The sequence below is a fragment of the Onychostoma macrolepis genome, chromosome 04, assembly GCF_012432095.1.
Source record: "Onychostoma macrolepis isolate SWU-2019 chromosome 04, ASM1243209v1, whole genome shotgun sequence".
Taxonomy (NCBI): Eukaryota; Metazoa; Chordata; class Actinopteri; order Cypriniformes; family Cyprinidae; genus Onychostoma; species Onychostoma macrolepis.
The window spans coordinates 10,386,537-10,406,376 of NC_081158.1; the positions used below are offsets into that span (position 1 = coordinate 10,386,537).

The window sequence follows — 19,840 nt, forward strand, 5'->3', positions numbered from 1 at the left end:
AAACGTCGACCTCCAGATCCGTCTCCCAGTCAATTAAATCCTCCTCCATGTCCAACAGCCCCAGATGGATGATCAGCTCATCCTCAGCCACGGTGCAGGGGGCGGAGCTCCACTCCGCGCTCACACCGTCAACGGCTGGCTCCCTCGCGATGGGCACTGTCGGCGGCTCTCGCACCTGATCTGACGGGTTGGGCTCAACTTCCGGGACGATCTTCCACTCAGTCGCTATTTCGCGCTGGCTCGCTGATGCTCCGCACCGCTGGGAGTTGGTGGGCTGGGCTCTGGGTCTGGAGTGGATCTGGCGAGATCATCCTCGGAGAGACGGTGAGGGCGATCCATTTCTCACCAGAATCCACTCCACGAAGGCGGCGAAATCCTCTCGAGGACCATCCTCGGACGACAGTGCTCTGCACGCGTGTTCAGACTTGCGTTGTAGAATGAGCAGAGCGTGCCGTCCGGGTAGCTGGTGGCATTAGCTATCATCAGGAACAGTCTGGTGTGGTCCTCGAGATTTGTCCCCTGCTCCAGCAGGAGGAGGAGGAATTCGGGCCGGACGAGGGATCCATAGGGCACAACGGAAAGAAAAACACTGGGTAAAACGAGGAAACAAAACGGAGGGAAAATACGGAGGTTACTGTTCTTGGTCGGTCTTTCTGTCACAGCTCACGTGGAGCATGGGAACCAGGAACGAGGAGACGAGGAATTCACAACACGGGGTTTATTATTCAAAATAGGAACACAGAATCACAGGCAGGGTAGACACTTAAAGACCGACAAACACTAACTGAAAGGACTGGGGCTTATAAAGACAAGACAATCAAGGGACTAAGGAGACACACCTGGAATCAAATTAAACAATCAAAGGGAGACAGAAACTGGGTCACAGGGCACACATGGGGAGCAAAACACACACAAGACAGTCCAGGGGCGTGACAACAGCACATAGGATGTGTTTTAATCGCTTGCACGATTTCACTGTGGTTTTAATAATAATAATAATAATTATAAATATAGCTGCAAGCAGCAATTACGGGGCCAAGCGTTACAGAAGCAAGCATCAGACCAACTGCAGAAATGAGTAATTGAAGCCATTTTAGGATTATTTTAGTCAAAACGGCTGAAAAATCTTAAATACAATCTCTAGTAATATGATTTATTGGTTTATCACATTTGAACAATAGATGGTGCTGTTATCAAATTGATGTGGTGTGTTCTGTGTGAGTTGATAATGGCATACACAAAGTTTGGTGTCAATATGCCAAAGCATTGCAGAGATACAGCCTCAAGTATCATTTTGGCATCATGCCTCAAATTCGTTGCTGTGGTATGCGAAAACGGTTTTGTCTATCAAGTCAAAATCCATAACTTTTTGTCAGCATGGTCTGATGATGATGATATGATTCGATTTTGGTGAAAATCGATCTAAAGGTCTAGGAGGAGTTCGAAAAAGTATGTTTTAAAGGATTAGTTCACTTTCAAATGAAAATTTTCTGATAATTTACTCACCCCATGTCATCCAAGATGTTTATGTATTTCTTTCTTCAGTCGAAATGTAATTAAGGTTTTTGATGAAAACATTCCAGGAATATAGTGAAGTTCAATGGACTCCAAACGGTTGAAGGTCAAAATTACAGTTTCAGTGCAGATTCAAAGGGCTATAAACGATACCAGACGATGAATAAGGGTATTACGAAACAATCGGTCATTTAAAAATATAATATAAATTGATATGCGGGCAGTGGAAGGCATTTTCGAGGAGCGGGCACTGGAGGGCATTTTCAAGGAGCCGACACTGGAAGGCATTTTCGAGGAGCGGGCAGTGGAAGGCATTTTCGAGGAGCGGGCACTGGAGGGCATTTTCAAGGAGCCGACACTGGAAGGCATTTTCGAGGAGCGGGCAGTGGAAGGCATTTTCGAGGAGCGGGCACTGGAGGGCATTTTCAAGGAGCCGACACTGGAAGGCATTTTCGAGGAGCGGGCACTGGAGGGCATTTTCAAGGAGCCGACACTGGAAGGCATTTTCGAGGAGCGGGCAGTGGAAGGCATTTTCGAGGAGCGGGCACTGGAGGGCATTTTCAAGGAGCCGACACTGGAAGGCATTTTCGAGGAGCGGGCAGTGGAAGGCATTTTCGAGGAGCGGGCAGTGGAAGGCATTTTCGAGGAGCGGGCAGTGGAAGGCATTTTCGAGGAGCGGGCAGTGGAAGGCATTTTCGAGGAGCGGGCAGTGGAAGGCATTTTCGAGGAGCGGGCAGTGGAAGGCATTTTCGAGGAGCGGGCAGTGGAAGGCATTTTCGAGGAGCGGGCAGTGGAAGGCATTTTCGAGGAGCGGGCAGTGGAAGGCATTTTCGAGGAGCGGGCACTGGAGGGCATTTTCAAGGAGCCGACACTGGAAGGCATTTTGAGGAGCGGGCACTGGAGGGCGCTTTGGAGGCGCAGGCTCTGGGGGCCGCTCTTGAAGCGCGGGCTTGGACGGAACCAGCGGAGGCACAGGAGAGCTGGACGGGACCAGCAGAGGCACAGGAGAGCTGGACGGGACCAGCCAGGGTGAGAGAGAGAGGAGAGGGGAAACGTCGACCTCCAGATCCGTCTCCCAGTCAATTAAATCCTCCTCCATGTCCAACAGCCCCAGATGGATGATCAGCTCATCCTCAGCCACGGTGCAGGGGGCGGAGCTCCACTCCGCGCTCACACCGTCAACGGCTGGCTCCCTCGCGATGGGCACTGTCGGCGGCTCTCGCACCTGATCTGACGGGTTGGGCTCAACTTCCGGGACGATCTTCCACTCAGTCGCTTGGCTTCGCGCTGGCTCGCTGATGCTCCGTACCGCTGGGAGTTGGTGGGCTGGGCTCTGGGTCTGGAGTGGATCTGGCGAGATCATCCTCGGGAGAGACGGTGAGGGGCGATCCATTTCTCACCAGAATCCACTCCACGAAGGCGGCGAAATCCTCTCGAGGACCATCCTCGGACGACAGTGCTCTGCACGCGGTGTTCAGACTTGCGTTGTAGAATGAGCAGAGCGTGCCGTCCGGGTAGCTGGTGGCATTAGCTATCATCAGGAACAGTCTGGTGTGGTCCTCGAGAGATTTGTCCCCCTGCTCCAGCAGGAGGAGGAGGAATTCGGGCCGGACGAGGGGATCCATAGGGCACAACGGAAAGAAAAAACACTGGGTAAAACGAGGAAACAAAACGGAGGGAAAAATACGGAGGTTACTGTTCTTGGTCGGTCTTTCTGTCACAGCTCACGTGGAGCATGGGAACCAGGAACGAGGAGACGAGGAATTCACAACACGGGGGTTTATTATTCAAAATAGGAACACAGAATCACAGGCAGGGTAGACACATAAAGACCGACAAACACTAACTGAAAGGACTGGGGCTATTAAAGACAAGACAATCAAGGGACTAAGGAGACACACCTGGAATCAAATTAAACAATCAAAGGGAGACAGAAACTGGGTCACAGGGCACACATGGGGAGCAAAACACACACAAGACAGTCCAGGGGCGTGACAACAGCACATAGGATGTGTTTTTAATCGCTTGCACGATTTCACTGTGGTTTTAATAATAATAATAATAATTATAAATATAGCTGCAAGCAGCAATTACGGGGCCAAGCGTTACAGAAGCAAGCATCAGACCAACTGCAGAAATGAGTAATTGAAGCCATTTTAGGATTATTTTAGTCAAAACGGCTGAAAAATCTTAAATACAATCTCTAGTAATATGATTTATTGGTTTATCACATTTGAACAATAGATGGTGCTGTTATCAAATTGATGTGGTGTGTTCTGTGTGAGTTGATAATGGCATACACAAAGTTTGGTGTCAATATGCCAAAGCATTGCAGAGATACAGCCTCAAGTATCATTTTGGCATCATGCCTCAAATTCGTTGCTGTGGTATGCGAAAACGGTTTTGTCTATCAAGTCAAAATCCATAACTTTTTGTCAGCATGGTCTGATGATGATGATATGATTCGATTTTGGTGAAAATCGATCTAAAGGTCTAGGAGGAGTTCGAAAAAGTATGTTTTTAAAGGATTAGTTCACTTTCAAATGAAAATTTTCTGATAATTTACTCACCCCCATGTCATCCAAGATGTTTATGTATTTCTTTCTTCAGTCGAAATGTAATTAAGGTTTTTGATGAAAACATTCCAGGAATATAGTGAAGTTCAATGGACTCCAAACGGTTGAAGGTCAAAATTACAGTTTCAGTGCAGATTCAAAGGGCTATAAACGATACCAGACGATGAATAAGGGTATTACGAAACAATCGGTCATTTAAAAAATATAATATAAATTGATATGCTTTATAAACACATGCTCGCCTTGCTCTATGATGTGCGTTCATGACGTCATGTAATACGTAGTTATGCTGAAAAGGTCACACCATGCTTGGATATGACGCTGAGCACGTGCACTCAACTTCTTTGGTCGACCATGGCGAGGCTTGTTCTGAGTGGAACCTGTCCTGTTAAACTGCTGTATGTTCTTGGCCACCGTGCTGCAGCTCAGTTTCAGGGTCTTGGCAGTCTTCTTATAGCCTACGCCATCTTTATGTAGAGCAACAATTCTTTTTTTCAGATTCTCAGAGAGTTCTTTGCCATGAGGTGCCATGTTGAACTTCCAGTACTTCCAGCTGAACATACAGAGGCATCTGTCGTGACAACCTTTCTGCTGCAAACCATTCCCATGGCCACGCCCTTCTCTATCCAGTGAGGGTTCTTCTAGGGGGCCAAGGCTGTTACACAGGCCTGACTCACTCTGATATGTAGGCGTCCGTGACGCCATGCATGGGGTGGAACCCTTGATTTCAACTAGCGTTGAAGGGGCCGCATACGAAGCAGGCCCAGCTGTAGCACTGGCGATCCTCTGAAACGCTTTGATAGGGCGAGTGGTGCATCTGAGCAGTCGAGAACTGTTCCTAGGAATGATACCCGCTGGGTAAGTGCTTTGACACAATCTGTATTGTTAAAAGTGCTATATAAATAAAGGTGACTTGACTTGACTTGACTACAGTAATGTGACTATATTACCACATTGACCCGAATACAAGACGACCATGATTATAGTCACCTACAAAATTTTATTATCAGTAGAAGTGAAATCTTATTGTAGTCTTCAAATCTGCGTACTGTCATGTTAAAATCACTTACAGAGGAAGTTTGTTCCCATCAGGCTAACATGACAGTCACGACTCGTGCCGCTGTAAGCTTTTATTTTTCTTTTGTTTTCACTTGCGATCTTTACAGCACACATTACATATTTCTTGGCACACTCGTTTTATGCATGTTTGGCGCCACCTATTGTTGTGGGTGTATTGTTGACATGTCAAAGTCTAGACCCTGAATATAAAGCGACTGCGTTTTTTCAGATGTATTTCCAAGAAAAAAAACATTGTCTTATATTCTGGGTCAATACGTGTAAATTATTATTTTTTTAACAAGCAGACTAAAAGTTAAACATGTGAGTGGATACCGTTTTGCAACCAATTTATTTGCTATGCTCAGTAACGTAAAAGAATGCTAGATATAACATAATTGCTTACTGACTTGAATAAAATAGCCTAACCTAAAAGAACGACTTGTGGATTTATGAGAACGCCCGCAAGCAGGAATAATGCTCAGAAATGCGTGTGGATCAAACATCGACGACGACGTTCATCTCCATGGATTGATTTTATCGGGTTACAAGAAAAGGTAGGATATGGATTTAATTGCAAAATGTTAGGCTACTGATTTCATGATTGATCATGCTGCATCCTATGGCATTCGAGTATACACATGTCCAACTAGAAGTGACAGCCTGGTGAATAATCTGCATTACCAAAAGGGGAAAAAAAATCTGACTTGATTATCACGTTATCACGATTAGGCCTATGTATTGCTGCCAAGGCGTCTAGTCTTTACAGTGCTTTGTTATATGGAGCTGTTTGGTTGATCGCAATCGAATTTGTTTGTCTACACTGTAATTAAAATGCTGCAGACTTTAATGGACAGTAAAAAAAAAAAAAAAGGCAGAACACTGTATAACTCCAAGCCATAACCGTAACTTCATTTTGACGCACAGTCAATCAAAATGCCATTACTCATTTTGAGCGTTACAAACAAAGCGAAAGAGCCGTAACTGGTGTTATAGCCTACGGTGTTCTGCCTTGGTTTCTCCGGGGCTTTTTGAAGTTATGGTTGAGACCACCCATTATTTTCTTGGAAAAACAACGAAATTGACTCAAGATACTGATGTACATGATAAAGGATGTCTTGAATGTCCCAAAAATATCAATAGGCTAACTAATTTTCGACAAAAGTCGAAGTTACGGTCTTTTGCCTTTGCACGGCAGTATAGCTGTATTCTGAACGTTTGATTCCTGCATGATAATTTTTTTCCAAATATGATAATTTTGAGCTTCTGGTATGATACTTGGACATTTCCAATCTGGTAACACTGACTATGCTAGATCCACTCCAGTTCACATATAATAGAGACGGAGGCGCAGACCCTGCTTAATACACAAACACATTTTGCATCTTAAAGGATATGCCAAGGTTTTATCTATGGATTTCAGCTTCAGTAAAGACACACATTCTCCTGAAAGGGTTAATTAATCTCAATGTAAATACGGGGTTAGTTTGGAAACTTTCTTTCCTGATGTCCATTGAGGGTCTGTGTCAGAGGAGATGAGCTCACTGTGAGTACAGACTGTTCACAAGACTGTTTCTCTCCACTGTGCTCTTTTCAGTTTTCACCAGTGAGTTTCTGATCAAGGAGAAACACTTTAGATGGTTTAAGTAGGCTAACATTTCCTACAGAAAACAGACCCTTTAAGCGAAGCTGTCTATCTGGCTCACACGAAGGCCCTTGAATCACTCAGCTAGAAATGAATGTTGCCAAAATAAAAGAAATCATTATTTCTCAAACAAGATCTGATAATTCAGCCAATTTCACTTGATGATCAACATGTTGAAACTGTGGAAAACTTTAAATACCTTGGTACAATTCTGGACTGAGTCAGTTGAGTTTCTCTGAAAATACTAAAGTATAATTAAAAAGTATCATTTTAAGCGATGCTTGCAGTGACTCGATCTTCTCAGATGATCAGTGGCTTCAGTGTTGGTCAGCAGATCTACAACCTGTGTGTAAAAATATTGTTGACAGTGTTTTAACTTTTCATCTCCCTGACTGGTATGGAATTGTGTCAAGAAGGGTAAGAGTATTCTGGCAGAAACTATCCAGAAACTAAATTCATGCAACTGATAATGTGACCTTGTCTCTGTATAGACCCTTGTCACATTTCCAGGGATCTCAGTAGTGAAAGTCATCATAGTTGTGTAAACTTCTATAGTGATGAATGGAAACTGCAACAAATCTATTTTGTGTGCTCACCAAGCCTGCCTTTATTTGATCCAAAATACAGCAAAAACAGTAATATTATGAAATATTTTTATTATTTAAAATAACTGATTTCTATTTGAATATATTTTAAAATATAATTTATTTCTGTGATCAAAGCTGTATTTTCAGCATCATTACTCCAGTCTTCAGTGTCACATGATCCTTCAGAAATCATTCTAATATGCTGATTTGCTGCTCAAAGAATACAAGTCTTTTGTAACATTATAAATGTCTTTGTTTTGTAAACCCCAGATAAACAGAAGAGACTTATTTAAAATACTTAAAAAAAAAAAAAGAAAACTTGCTGTTCAAAAACTTTTGACAGGTATATTTGTATGAAATATAGGTGTTACGTGTCTGCTTAGTTTCCTGTTTTTCCTTATTTGGTATTTCCTGGTCTCGTTTTGTTAATCTTCGTTCATTTAAATCACCTGTGTTTTTCAATCATCTTGTTTGCTCCTTTGTTTCCGTTCCTTTATAAGTCCTCAGTTCTCCCCTTGTCTTTGTTTAATGTTGATTAATGAAAAGTGTGTTGAAACTCAATAAAAACTCCTTTTTGTCAACGCCTTCGTCGTGTGCAAACCTCTGCAACCACTACTCGTCACAACAGGTTTGTTAAATCTACCATTTAACATAAGTCATTTTAAGATAAATAACATTCTGTGCTAACAAATAGAAGGTGGACATGGTTCTGTTCATAACAGTGGATCTGCAGGTGACAGGTAAGAAAAAAAAAAAAGGACAATGAAGAAAAGGGAAGTAAAGGTGCAGTGCAAGAGAGAATCTTTAATTTTCCACGGCTCGAGACTAAGGATTTAGACCTTTTTATGTGATGGCCATACAAATAATAGGGTTGTCTGGTTTCAGAAATTGTTGTGGATGTATAGGCTATATACAGGAAATAAGGGTCCAAAATTGCACCTTTTTGGGGTACAACAGCTTGTCACTGGAAAAGTACCCTTTTGTTCCTTTTTTACCTCTATAGGTAGGCCTACATATTAGTGCCTTAAGGGTAAGAATTACTACTGTACCCATTAGGGTTAAAAAAAAAAAAGGTACAAAGATGTCCTTTTAAGGGTATTGCTCCAGTTGTACCCCAAAAGGTACAATTTTGGCCCCTTTTTTCTTTGTGGCCTGGATGAGTGTGAGATTTCCCGGCCTGAAATTGCATCCCTGCTGCACACACCCAGGTTTTGTGACCACGCAGACTACTAATATTCACGAGTGAATTGAGAGCTTGAAAACAAAAGTCCACTAGATAGTGTGCACACTTTCCATGCTCACAGCACAGGGATATACTTTGAGAGGCTCGCACGCGAGACACAGCAGAACATAGAAAGTGAAGTATACTTGCAGCAGCATCGAGGATGTGAGGACAAGAGTTTGAGATCTGTGAGAGGAACTGATTGGAGTCCATCTCAAGTGTTGAGCTGCCAGTTTATTCCTACTCTTCTGACATCTTTGGATCCCTCACAGAACTAACATTTAAGTTATAATTTAGGGGTGTCAACGTTAACGCATGCGATTAATCAAAAATTAACGCGTTAATATTTTTTTAACGCAGATTAATCGTTTGATAAGGTTTGACTCCAACTTCTTCCCGTCATCGCAGCGTGGAAGGTTATCCATCATTGTGTGATGAGGAACAGCACCAGTGTTGCCAGGGTAACGGCACAAGTGGTTTATTTTGAAAATGCAGTCGTGGTAAAAATTACAGAGCCGTTGCGGTTTTTTGGGCTACTTTTATAATGTACCGCGGCCGCCCAAAGTGTATATAGACAAATAAAAATTTAAATAGATCCTTTTACTAATGTGTATTATATTTTAAATGTATCCCTGACAACTTAAGAACGGAGAGGCGGTTGTAACATCAAACAGCGTGAGTTTCAGCAGAGCAGCAGAAATAAACATGACAACAGCCACTATAGATTATATAAGATAATAAACGCACGATTACGATAGATATGGTCTGTATGTGATCTTCTTGAGTGAATGTGTACATCTGAAATGCTAATTTGTGCAGCGATATAAAAGGCTATAAATAGCATATTTTAACAGTAAACGACCAAATTCCACATGTGATCGCAAAAGGAAGTTATTACAAACACTCGGTGGTTTGAACTTAAATTGTCTTATGTAGCATGATGCTAATATTAGCTCTAATGCAGCTGCAGAACAGATCCAATTCTTCTTCATAATGCATTCTGTCATAATACTTCACGTAAGGTTGCAAGAAATGTTTTGTTGTATTTATTTAGAAATACTTTTGATAATAGTTGGGTAAATGTATACTGGGATTGAAGCGATGTGACTTGGTAAACGTTTTATTGCCAGTTTAAAGGCTGATAATGGCTGAATAAAAACAAAAGAGTAATGATTAAAGAATAATAAGGATTATGTCTCATACCTGGCGGAAGTGTGAAAGGTTCTGTTTCCTTAGTCATGCATTTCTTTTTCAACACATTTACAGGTAAATCCTTGTATTTTAAATTTGCGATTAATCATGATTAATCACAGTCCATGACTGTGATTAACGCAATTAAAATTTTTGTTAACACTTTATTTTGATGGTCCCTTTTGAACATTCTGTTGACACTAAGTAATGTTGCAACTACATGTCAATAAACTCTCAAGTCATGTCATCTTTATTTATATAGCGCTTTTACAATACAGATTGTGTCAAAGCACTTAACAGTATCAAATTGGAGGATAGAGTGTCAGTAATGTATAATAATAAGATTAAACACTCAATTTTCAGTTAAAGGCATTTCATTATTGAATTCAGAGATGTCATTGTCTAGCTCAGTTTAGTTTAAATAGTATCTGTGCAATCAAATCGGCGATAATCGCTAGAAATTAAGTGTCCCCAACTGAGCAAGCCAGAGGCGACAGACACTCTACTGACTATAAGTAACTTTCCAAGTGCATGTCAACTTATTCTAACCTAACACTACCAGTCTACTAATACATTACTAACACTCTAATGAGAGTTAGTAGAAATGTAAGTGCAATGTCACTTATAGTCAACAGAATGTGTTAAAGGGACCATCAAAATAAAGTGAAACCAAATTTTTAATCGATTGACAGCACTAATATAATTACTTTATTGCAGTTAGCGTACTTAGAAAAGCAAACTACATTTAGGCTAGATTCATATGGACATGCTGCTGTAGTTATTTAGCTGTAGTGGTTAATGAAGATGAGTTACATTAGTGTTTATTTTTGTATTGTTTGTCATATTGTTACTTATAACCGTATTATCTTTCAGTAGAACACTTATAGTCTTTTAGCATCTATCCTCACTCAAATAATCAGTTTCTATCAGCAAACACTCAGAATAAAGTGAGATGATCTGCTGATGATCCTGAACAGCTTTTTGAATGATTTAATGAATGAATGAATATTAACAGCTGCTGAAAAGACTCTTTATGTCAATAGTTCCTGTTTCCACCTCATTTATTATGCTGATGTCTTCAGATCTCCTGTAAATTTCCACTTAAAGCTCATTTCATTGGTGTCAATAGACTTACAAATATGTACATTTATTTCTGTCTTTGTTTCCCAATGCTTTCCTCACATTTCTTTACTACTTTTTTAGATATCTACCATTATTTTAAAGACGAAACGGAAAAATGTTAGAATTAGGAATAAAAATTGTGAATTAGCATCAGTTGCTTTATGATACACAGATATAAATACTTATGTTGGTTAATTAGTATACGAGTCAAAGACAAAAATGGGTTTATATAGCAAAAAATAAATAACTTTTCAGGCATATTTAGAGCAAGAATCATTTGATGACATTTTCAAACAGGATCAAATACTCATTAATTGTACATTTAAATCTCTATACTTTGATGCTATCCTTCAAAACATTAGCTTTTACCCATTTGTCAGCAATAACTTTGTAATCATTTAAAACAGCCTAATAAAATTATGATCTCTTATTTTTTTTATATACAGTATTTTATTAAGTACAGGTCAGAATAACTTTAACTAACTAATATAACTTATGACTAAAGAATAACTATACACAAATTTGCACTTAATGGGTTTTCTACGAATATATATCACTTTGGTCCATTTCAATTGTTGCAGACAATAAAATTTGTGTAAGTGATATTTTTGATTTTGGCAGATGAGCTCCTCCCACACTGAAATTCATCAGTGAAGCTCCTCCCACTCTGAAATTCATCATCAGTGAAGCTCCTCCCACTGCAGTTCTGCAATAAATGCTGGAAGATTCCCATCAGTTCAGAAGTGCAGACGAGCATCAGAGCACCAGGAAGAGCTGACATCTGATCAAAGACTGAGTTTATTAAAGAGGACAGGGAGAAGATGAGAGATCCAGAGCCCTGCAGAATCAAACACACTGAAGATACTGAACAACAAACAGGTTGGTGTTTAATCTTCATTCACGATGCTGAAGAACATTCATGTTAGAAAGATTCAAGCACTTCATCAGATTTAGATAAAGAGTTAAATTATGAAATGGTTAGTTTTCAGTAGATATTCAGTATGTTGGATGCAACATTGTGTTTTTGTTGTTTTTTTGTTGTTTTTTAAGCCATAAACAGCAAATTGTATGAAGTAAATGGGCTTTCCAGACTGTCTGACAGGGTTGTAAGAATAACTTAAAGGGATAGTTCACCCAAAAATGAAAATTCTGTCATTTACTCGCCCTCAGGTTGTTCCAAACCTGTATATTTCTTGTTGTTCTGCTGAACTCAAAGGAAGATATTTGGAAGAATGTCAGTAACCAAACAGATATTGACCTCCATTGACTACCGTAGTATTTATTTTTCCTACTTTGAAAGTAAAAGTGGGCGAGATCTGTTTGGTCCCTTTAACTTAACATTAGATGACTGATAGAAAAAAATTTAATTTTTTCCTAAAATGTTTTTGAAAACAATAAATGAAATGTCAATGTACCTCATTCATGCAATTAATTCATAAAAACACCAGAATGATTATAATGTTTTACAGCAGCTGTCGTGTTTATACATCGGGAATCACTTTCACGCTTTGATTATTGTTTTGTTTATTTTATTTTTCTCATTTCAGAGCTGATGGAAGAGAGCGAGGAGAGTGAAGAACTGAGTGAAGTGGAGGAGAAACATCACGTCAAACCTGGAGAAAAACCTTCGAGTCGCTCAAAGACTAACAATACATTTTTAAAGAAAAGAAAAGCCGAAAAATCTATCACCTGCACTCAGTGTGGAAAGAGTTTTCCACGCAAATCAGTTCTTGAGTGTCACCTGAGAGTTCACACCGGCGAGAAGCCGTTCACGTGTGATCAGTGCGGAAATCGGTTCAAAGAAAAAGGACAGCTTAACAAACACATGAAAATCCACACTGGAGAAAAGCCATTTACATGTGATCAGTGCGGGAAGGGTTTCACACTCAAACAAATTCTTGAGCGTCACATGAGAGTTCACACCGGAGAGAAGCCGTTCACGTGTGATCAGTGTGGAAAGAGCTTCGCGCGATCAGAACATCTTCGAGGACACACGAGGATCCACACTGGAGAGAAGCCATTCAAGTGTGGTCAGTGCTTCAAAACGTTTTGTAGGTCATCAGCTCTGAAGGAACACCTGGCAGTTCATATGAAGGAGAAGCCACATTCCTGTTCTGAATGTGGAAAGAGTTTTTCAGTGCTGCGGAGTTTACGTGTACATCAGAAAATTCACACTGGTGTGAGAGAGTACATGTGCTTTGAGTGTGAGAAGACTTTTATTTCAGTTTGCTCTTTAAAACTGCATCAGAGAATTCACACTGGAGAGAAACCTTACAAGTGTTCACACTGTGACAAGACATTCACTCGGTCAGGAAGTCTGAAAACTCATGAGAAGATCCACAGCAGAGAGAAGCCGCACACGTGTGATTGGAAAGAGTTGCGCTTTTAAAAGTCACCTGAAGCTACACATAAAGATCCACTCGGTGGAGTAACCACACAGCGATGTTCACAAGTCTTCATCGCTGGAGTCAGAGTCAAGTCTTGAGTGATTTAATGGATTGCTCAAAAAAATCTAATTAATAATCCTCATGAATTGAACTCATCCTAATTACGAAGCTCTAGACAAAACATGATCTTCTATGATATGATATGCTTTTGTGAGGTTAATGTACATCCAGCCTGTTACTTAGGTTTTAATCCATTACAATGTACAAAACAGTTATTCTGTAAACCAATTATAATTAAATCCATATATTACAAAACCATACAAATAAAGTCTTTCTTTATGATACAAGTCAGGGGTATTCAATTAAAGTTCCAGGAGGTCCGGTCTCTTCCCAGCGGAGGTCTGGACTAAAATAAATTATTTATGGGCCATTCTACAGAATTGAGTTGGAAATGTCTTGGAAAAAAAATTGTATGTATGCATATTGTATAATATCCAAGGTACACATTTCTATGAAAGGATTTTCCGGACTATTTTCAAAAGCAATTGCAAATTGTATTTTCAATTGCGTTTTCCACATGTGGGCGCATAAACTGTGACATAATCCAAATGCAATTGCAAATCTTGCATTACTGTTTGCATTTTCGCTTTTGCGAACGCACAGTGACTGCCACATTTCAAATGAAAAGGCAAAGTCCATTTGCAATTGTATTTCCCATGTCTTACGAGTCATATTTAAATAGCAATATTAATTACCACATTTGGTTTTTCACATTCTCTGCATCGCGCATGTAACCTGCCAAAACTCAAATGAAATCACAATTCCTTTTGCATTTGAATTTCTGATGTCTACACAGAAAGCTGTCAATCATTGTGAGGGGGCGGGACTATACTAGGGGGGTGTTTGTATTGGGAAGTGACGTCACTCACAGACGACCGTGCTGAACGCTTTGATTAATGGAGGTAATCGGTAAAGGCTCCGCTAAAGGCAGCTGTCAATCAGGTTGTGCCTGTGTGAACGAACAGACAAACTTCTTGGCACAATTATTAATTCTGTATTTTTTTACCCCAAATGCAGCAATTATCCCCCGTTAACAGCGGGAGCAACAATAGGTCAATACTCACTATTAACGAAACGCTTTACACCTGTCTCAACTTCTCTCACTCTGATTGACACAAATGAGTAAACAGAGTGCAATTCTAGACTTATGTTTTCCTACAAATGTAGAAAATACAAAGGATTAGGCTACAACATCACTGAACTAAATTATACCCATATGCAAATCACATTTCTTATTGATATATATTTATTAACAATAAAGATTAAAAATAAGAAAGATGCACATTACAAATACGTCGATGTAAATGTGACCCTGGATCACAAAACCAGTCTTAAATCGCTGGGGTATATTTATTGCAATAGCCAAAAATACATTGTATGGGTCAAAATAATTTTTTTTTTTCCTACTGTAAATATATCACAACTTTGTATCTCTGCCAAATATTGTCCTATCCTAAACAAACCATACATCAATGATGTATAAATCTCAATTAAAAAAAAAAAAAGACCCTTATGACTGGTTTTGTGGTCCAGGGTCACAAATGAGAAACTGTGATGAGTCGTGCAGCAGTAATAACGTAACAAAAACATATACAATTTCAAAATTATAAATTATAGTGATCACGAAGGTCCTCTGTCCCAAACGCCTACAGTACAGTATCAACTCCCCATCAGTAGTTCTATACTGTCACCTGCTGGCGCAGTTGTGTAACTTAGAGAACAAGTTTTGTTATGTTGAGTTCATGAGAAAAATAAGTCGTGATAACTAGAAAACAAGTTTTGTTACGTCGAGATCACGAGAAAACAAGAAGGGGGAAAACATGCATGGCCGCTTAGAACTTCCATAGTAATGGAGAGCGCATCACCTACCTCAAGATCTTTTACTGTTTGCACTCCGATTGAGGCACATAAACAGACAGTGCAAATCTGCACGTATTTACCTATTTGCCACCTATATCTTATTCCTATCTTATAATAGAGCACCTGCCTCAAGATCTCTCAGTCTGTTTACACTCCAATTGATGCACGTAACAAAACAGAAAATGCTGCTACTCCTGCTCTGCCTGCCCTAGATGAGTCTGCACACCAACGATCACAGAACATAAAACTTAAAATATGAAATAATATATATATATATAAATATAGGTGGAAAATGGGTAAATAAATATAGATTGGCACATTTTTTTTTTTTTTCAGAATATTGAGGCAGGTGTAGAAAGGAATAAAATGTACTGTAATTAGTGTAGAATTGCACTGTCTGTTTACTCATTTGCGTCAATTGGAGTGAGAGATATTGAGACAGGTGTAAAGCGTTTTGTTAATAGTGAATATTGACCTATTGTGCGTACCGTTGTTGCTCCCGCTGTTAGCAAAATGCAAACGGTAATGCAAGATTTGCAATTGCATTTGGATTATGTCACAGTTTATGCGCCCACATGTGGAAAACGCAATTGAAAATACAATTTGCAATTGCTTTTGAAAATAGTCCGGAAAATCCTTCCATACATTTTTAGTAATTGTGCAGTTAATTATCATATATTATTTTCAGAAAGTTTTGGAAAATTTGTCCTCGCCCCAAATTTGTCACTACTGAAACAGTAATAATTCAAGAAGGGTTATACTGGCCTATTAAGATTTTGCTTACATCTACATTGTGAATATATATTTTTGCTATTTTATCAAAAAATAATTCAGAGGTAAATCAATAACAATTAAGTTTTTAACAATATTTCAAATGTAATTTATGAGATTTGTTGTGTTTTGAATCCAATTTTTCTTTGTAAAAGGTGATCATACTGATTTCAAAATTAAGGATTCATTAGTTTGAATATACATTGAATCAAAAACTATCATAACATCTCAGTTGATAATTCAATATACTTTATTTTTGATAAAACATCCCATGTTCCGGTAGTGACAGCACATTTTCGATAGTGACATAAATGCAGAGGTGTAAAATACTTGAGGGTCATTCCATGTCAAATCAAATTTTTTATTTTGCTAATATGTTTTTCTGAAGAAAAACATACATGTATATCTCCTCGTTTCCCTCCCTCTGAATTCCAGAGGACACATGCCCTTTTCTATTCTAGTGCAGACCAAGAACACACAAACTGTTATGGACTTTGCTAAAAAGACAATCAGTAATTACTGCTGCTATTAAAGCAATATACTCAATAGACAATATATACTAATGTTGTATTTTATGTCTTTTATAAGCTTGCTGTGTTATTGGAATCTATTATATTTTTAACATTTGCTGTATAACTTTTCCCTTTTAAGCCAGATCACCAGTGTTTAGTATGGTATGAAGCTTGTGGTATTAGCAACAATTTGGTGTGGATGAAATGTGACCTTCAGCATCATACGCCTGGTTACAACACTTTATAGAAATCTGCTAGGATATTTTCTCCATGTGACAAATTTACTGGCATCTAATGTGTGCACGGACAAGGGACCATACTGGTCGGGGCTCCGCCCGGCAGGGACAATTTGATTGGATGAATTGCTGTGGGTTGGACAAACTCCGCTCTGTCAAAACCCCAATGTCCGAACGGATTTGTTGCTCTTTCGCCCTCGTTTGATCGCACAAATACTTGCGCTCACATGCTGCACCCTCATGCGATTGAGACATCCAAACCCCACCCCTCCATCAAACTTCTTACTGAAGAACCTTCAAAGCTTGAAGCCACGTGAAACTCAGAAGAACTTCAAGTGTCGTCTCTCTCAAGGAACCAGGCAACCGCCAATCACAAGAGGGGTTCCCCGAGTGACCTCACGCAACAAGGACACATCAGCAGCCGTGGGGTTCCCTCTAGCCACCATCCGGGAAAACAACAGATCAGCTATCGACTCAACTTAAAAGCAAGTAAACAAACAAACAATCTCCATATCCTGCTGAGTTGGTTGAATTAATCTTTAAAGATAGTAAAGTTCTCTGCCTGTAACTCAAGAAGTATTAAAGATATCTTAATGCCCTTTTAGATATTGGGTCTTAACAAACTTTCCTTTTGGTATCTTCATTTTAAGGCCCTATATGGTTTGTTTCCAGAGATATTGGAATTTAAATATGGCTCCAGGAGTAAACTGTTCAAATGTACACATTTTCAGTGGTCTAAAACTTAATGCGAGTCAATTTGCAAAAATATGATACTTCTTTTAAAGAGGATTGTCTGAAGAACAAACAATGTTGAAACTAGAGATGTATCTTGTTTACTTCTGTCAAAACAACTGCATTGAACATACTTGTCTGAGTGCCATAAATATTATTTTTCTAAAGTTTGCATGTCTTTAACTCAAGAAGTATTGAAGATATCACAATCTTCATTTTAAAAGCCCTATGTAGGATCTCCTTTGAACAAACAAAGTAACAGCGCAGCACATTCCTGAGAAAGAGTTAGGAAGTCTTCTCTCAGCCATGTGCGGTCATAAAATTAATAAATGATCAACACAACGCCCAATTGTCTTACTGGCTTCCTGTCCTGCCCTGCTATCTTCTCATGAGACCCATAAAAACAATGATAGACTGGAGAAGAGAAGGACCCTTCTACATCTGAGCGTATTTAGGAACAGAACTTCAGTGTTGTTCCTGACTGACTTGCCATAAATAAAGTTGACTAAACAACAGTACAAAGAACGGTGTATCTGGAAATGTTCCAGCGATAGACACTCCCCGGGATCCCGTGAGCGAGTAACGCATAAATTTAGGATTTAATCAACAAAAAGACAGATATACATTGAAGCAGACGCTCAACAGATCTCCACTTTCTGACCTCAAGATATCTCCTCGTTTCCCTCCCTCTGAATTCCAGAGGACACATGCCCTTTTCTCTTCTAGTGCAGACCAAGAACACACAAACTGTTATGGACTTTGCTAAAAAGACAATCAGTAATTACTGCTGCTATTAAAGCAATATACTCAATAGACAATATATACTAATGTTGTATTTTATGTCTTTTATAAGCTTGCTGTGTTATTGGAATCTATTATATTTTTAACATTTGCTGTATAACTTTTCCCTTTTAAGCCAGATCACCAGTGTTTAGTATGGTATGAAGCTTGTGGTATTAGCAACAATTTGGTGTGGATGAAATGTGACCTTCAGCATCATACGCCTGGTTACAACACTTTATAGAAATCTGCTAGGATATTTTCTCCATGTGACAAATTTACTGGCATCTAATGTGTGCACGGACAAGGGACCATACTGGTGGGGCTCCGCCCGGCAGGGACAATTTGATTGGATGAATTGCTGTGGGTTGGACAAACTCCGCTCTGTCAAAACCCCAATGTCCGAACGGATTTGTTGCTCTTCGCCCTCGTTTGATCGCACAAATACTTGCGCTCACATGCTGCACCCTCATGCGATTGAGACATCCAAACCCCACCCCTCCATCAAACTTCTTACTGAAGAACCTTCAAAGCTTGAAGCCACGTGAAACTCAGAAGAACTTCAAGTGTCGTCTCTCTCAAGGAACCAGGCAACCGCCAATCACAAGAGGGGTTCCCCGAGTGACCTCACGCAACAAGGACACATCAGCAGCCGTGGGGTTCCCTCTAGCCACCATCCGGGAAAACAACAGATCAGCTATCGACTCAACTTAAAAGCAAGTAAACAAACAAACAATCTCCATATCCTGCTGAGTTGGTTGAATTAATCTTTAAAGATAGTAAAGTTCTCTGCTTGTGACTTCCTCAGGTTGAATTTAGAGAATTCTTGGAAAACGAGTTTTAGAACTTTGGGGAACTTCATTCAAATTGCAATAACATTGCCCGAACTTGTTTGTGTGTGTATGTGTGTTTAAACTTGGTTTACTGTACAGTAGTTAGCAAATAAACTTTTGTTTCTTTTATAAAGAATCCTTGTCTTGTGGTGTAATTTTCACTTTGCCCAGAGCCTGTGTTTCCCCAACCAATTTAACCCAACCAATTCTGTATTATTATCGTGGCCACGAAATAAACAGAATTGCTAAGATACACTAAGTGCTAGACACTGGACGAATAGTTGAAGTGTATGCTATCAATTTTGAATCAGTTTAATCAAATCAACCCGAATCTCTACGATTCGATTCCCCAAATTAATCAAATAAGAGCTTTAAATCATTACACCTACATCGTTCAGTCCTAAGTGTACTCAACTGTGCTATTTTGGAACGCCATGAATATGACCTAAAAAGCACTTTTAACATACTATCTCTGTATTTAAAAAATGTATTTAGTCACCACTTGTAGTACACTTAAGTGTTCTAGTGTACGAAAGATGGTTCAAGTGTACTTCAAGTGCTAACTAAATACATTTTTTATACAATTTTTAAATTTAGTTCATATTCATGGCGTTCCAAAATAGCACAGTTGAGTACACTTACGTGACCTTAAGTTTATCACGTAAGTGCACACACACAGCAGTGAGTAGTGAACAAATGCACGCACGGAGCAGTGGGCAGCTATTGCTCCAGCCAGGGATTCGGTGCCTTGCTCA

The 19,840-nt window shown here is 39.6% G+C and overlaps 1 protein-coding gene across 2 annotated transcripts in view; it reads left to right on the forward strand.

Moving 5' to 3' along the window:
- Positions 1-13,794, forward strand: part of LOC131538795 (oocyte zinc finger protein XlCOF6-like) — a 35,003-nt gene extending 21,209 nt beyond the window's left edge. Inside the window, exons 1-3 of one of the 2 annotated variants that reach the window (XM_058772923.1) lie at positions 7,746-8,007; positions 11,536-11,793; positions 12,462-13,660. In XM_058772923.1, the coding sequence (XP_058628906.1) occupies positions 11,736-11,793; positions 12,462-13,303 (900 nt within the window). In that variant the 5' untranslated portion in view covers positions 7,746-8,007; positions 11,536-11,735 and the 3' untranslated portion in view covers positions 13,304-13,660. Of the gene's footprint in view, positions 1-7,745; positions 8,008-11,535; positions 11,794-12,461 lie in introns of those variants that run through there. The other variant, XM_058772924.1, reaches the window with a different exon arrangement.
- The last annotated feature ends 6,046 nt before the right edge of the window (positions 13,795-19,840 follow it).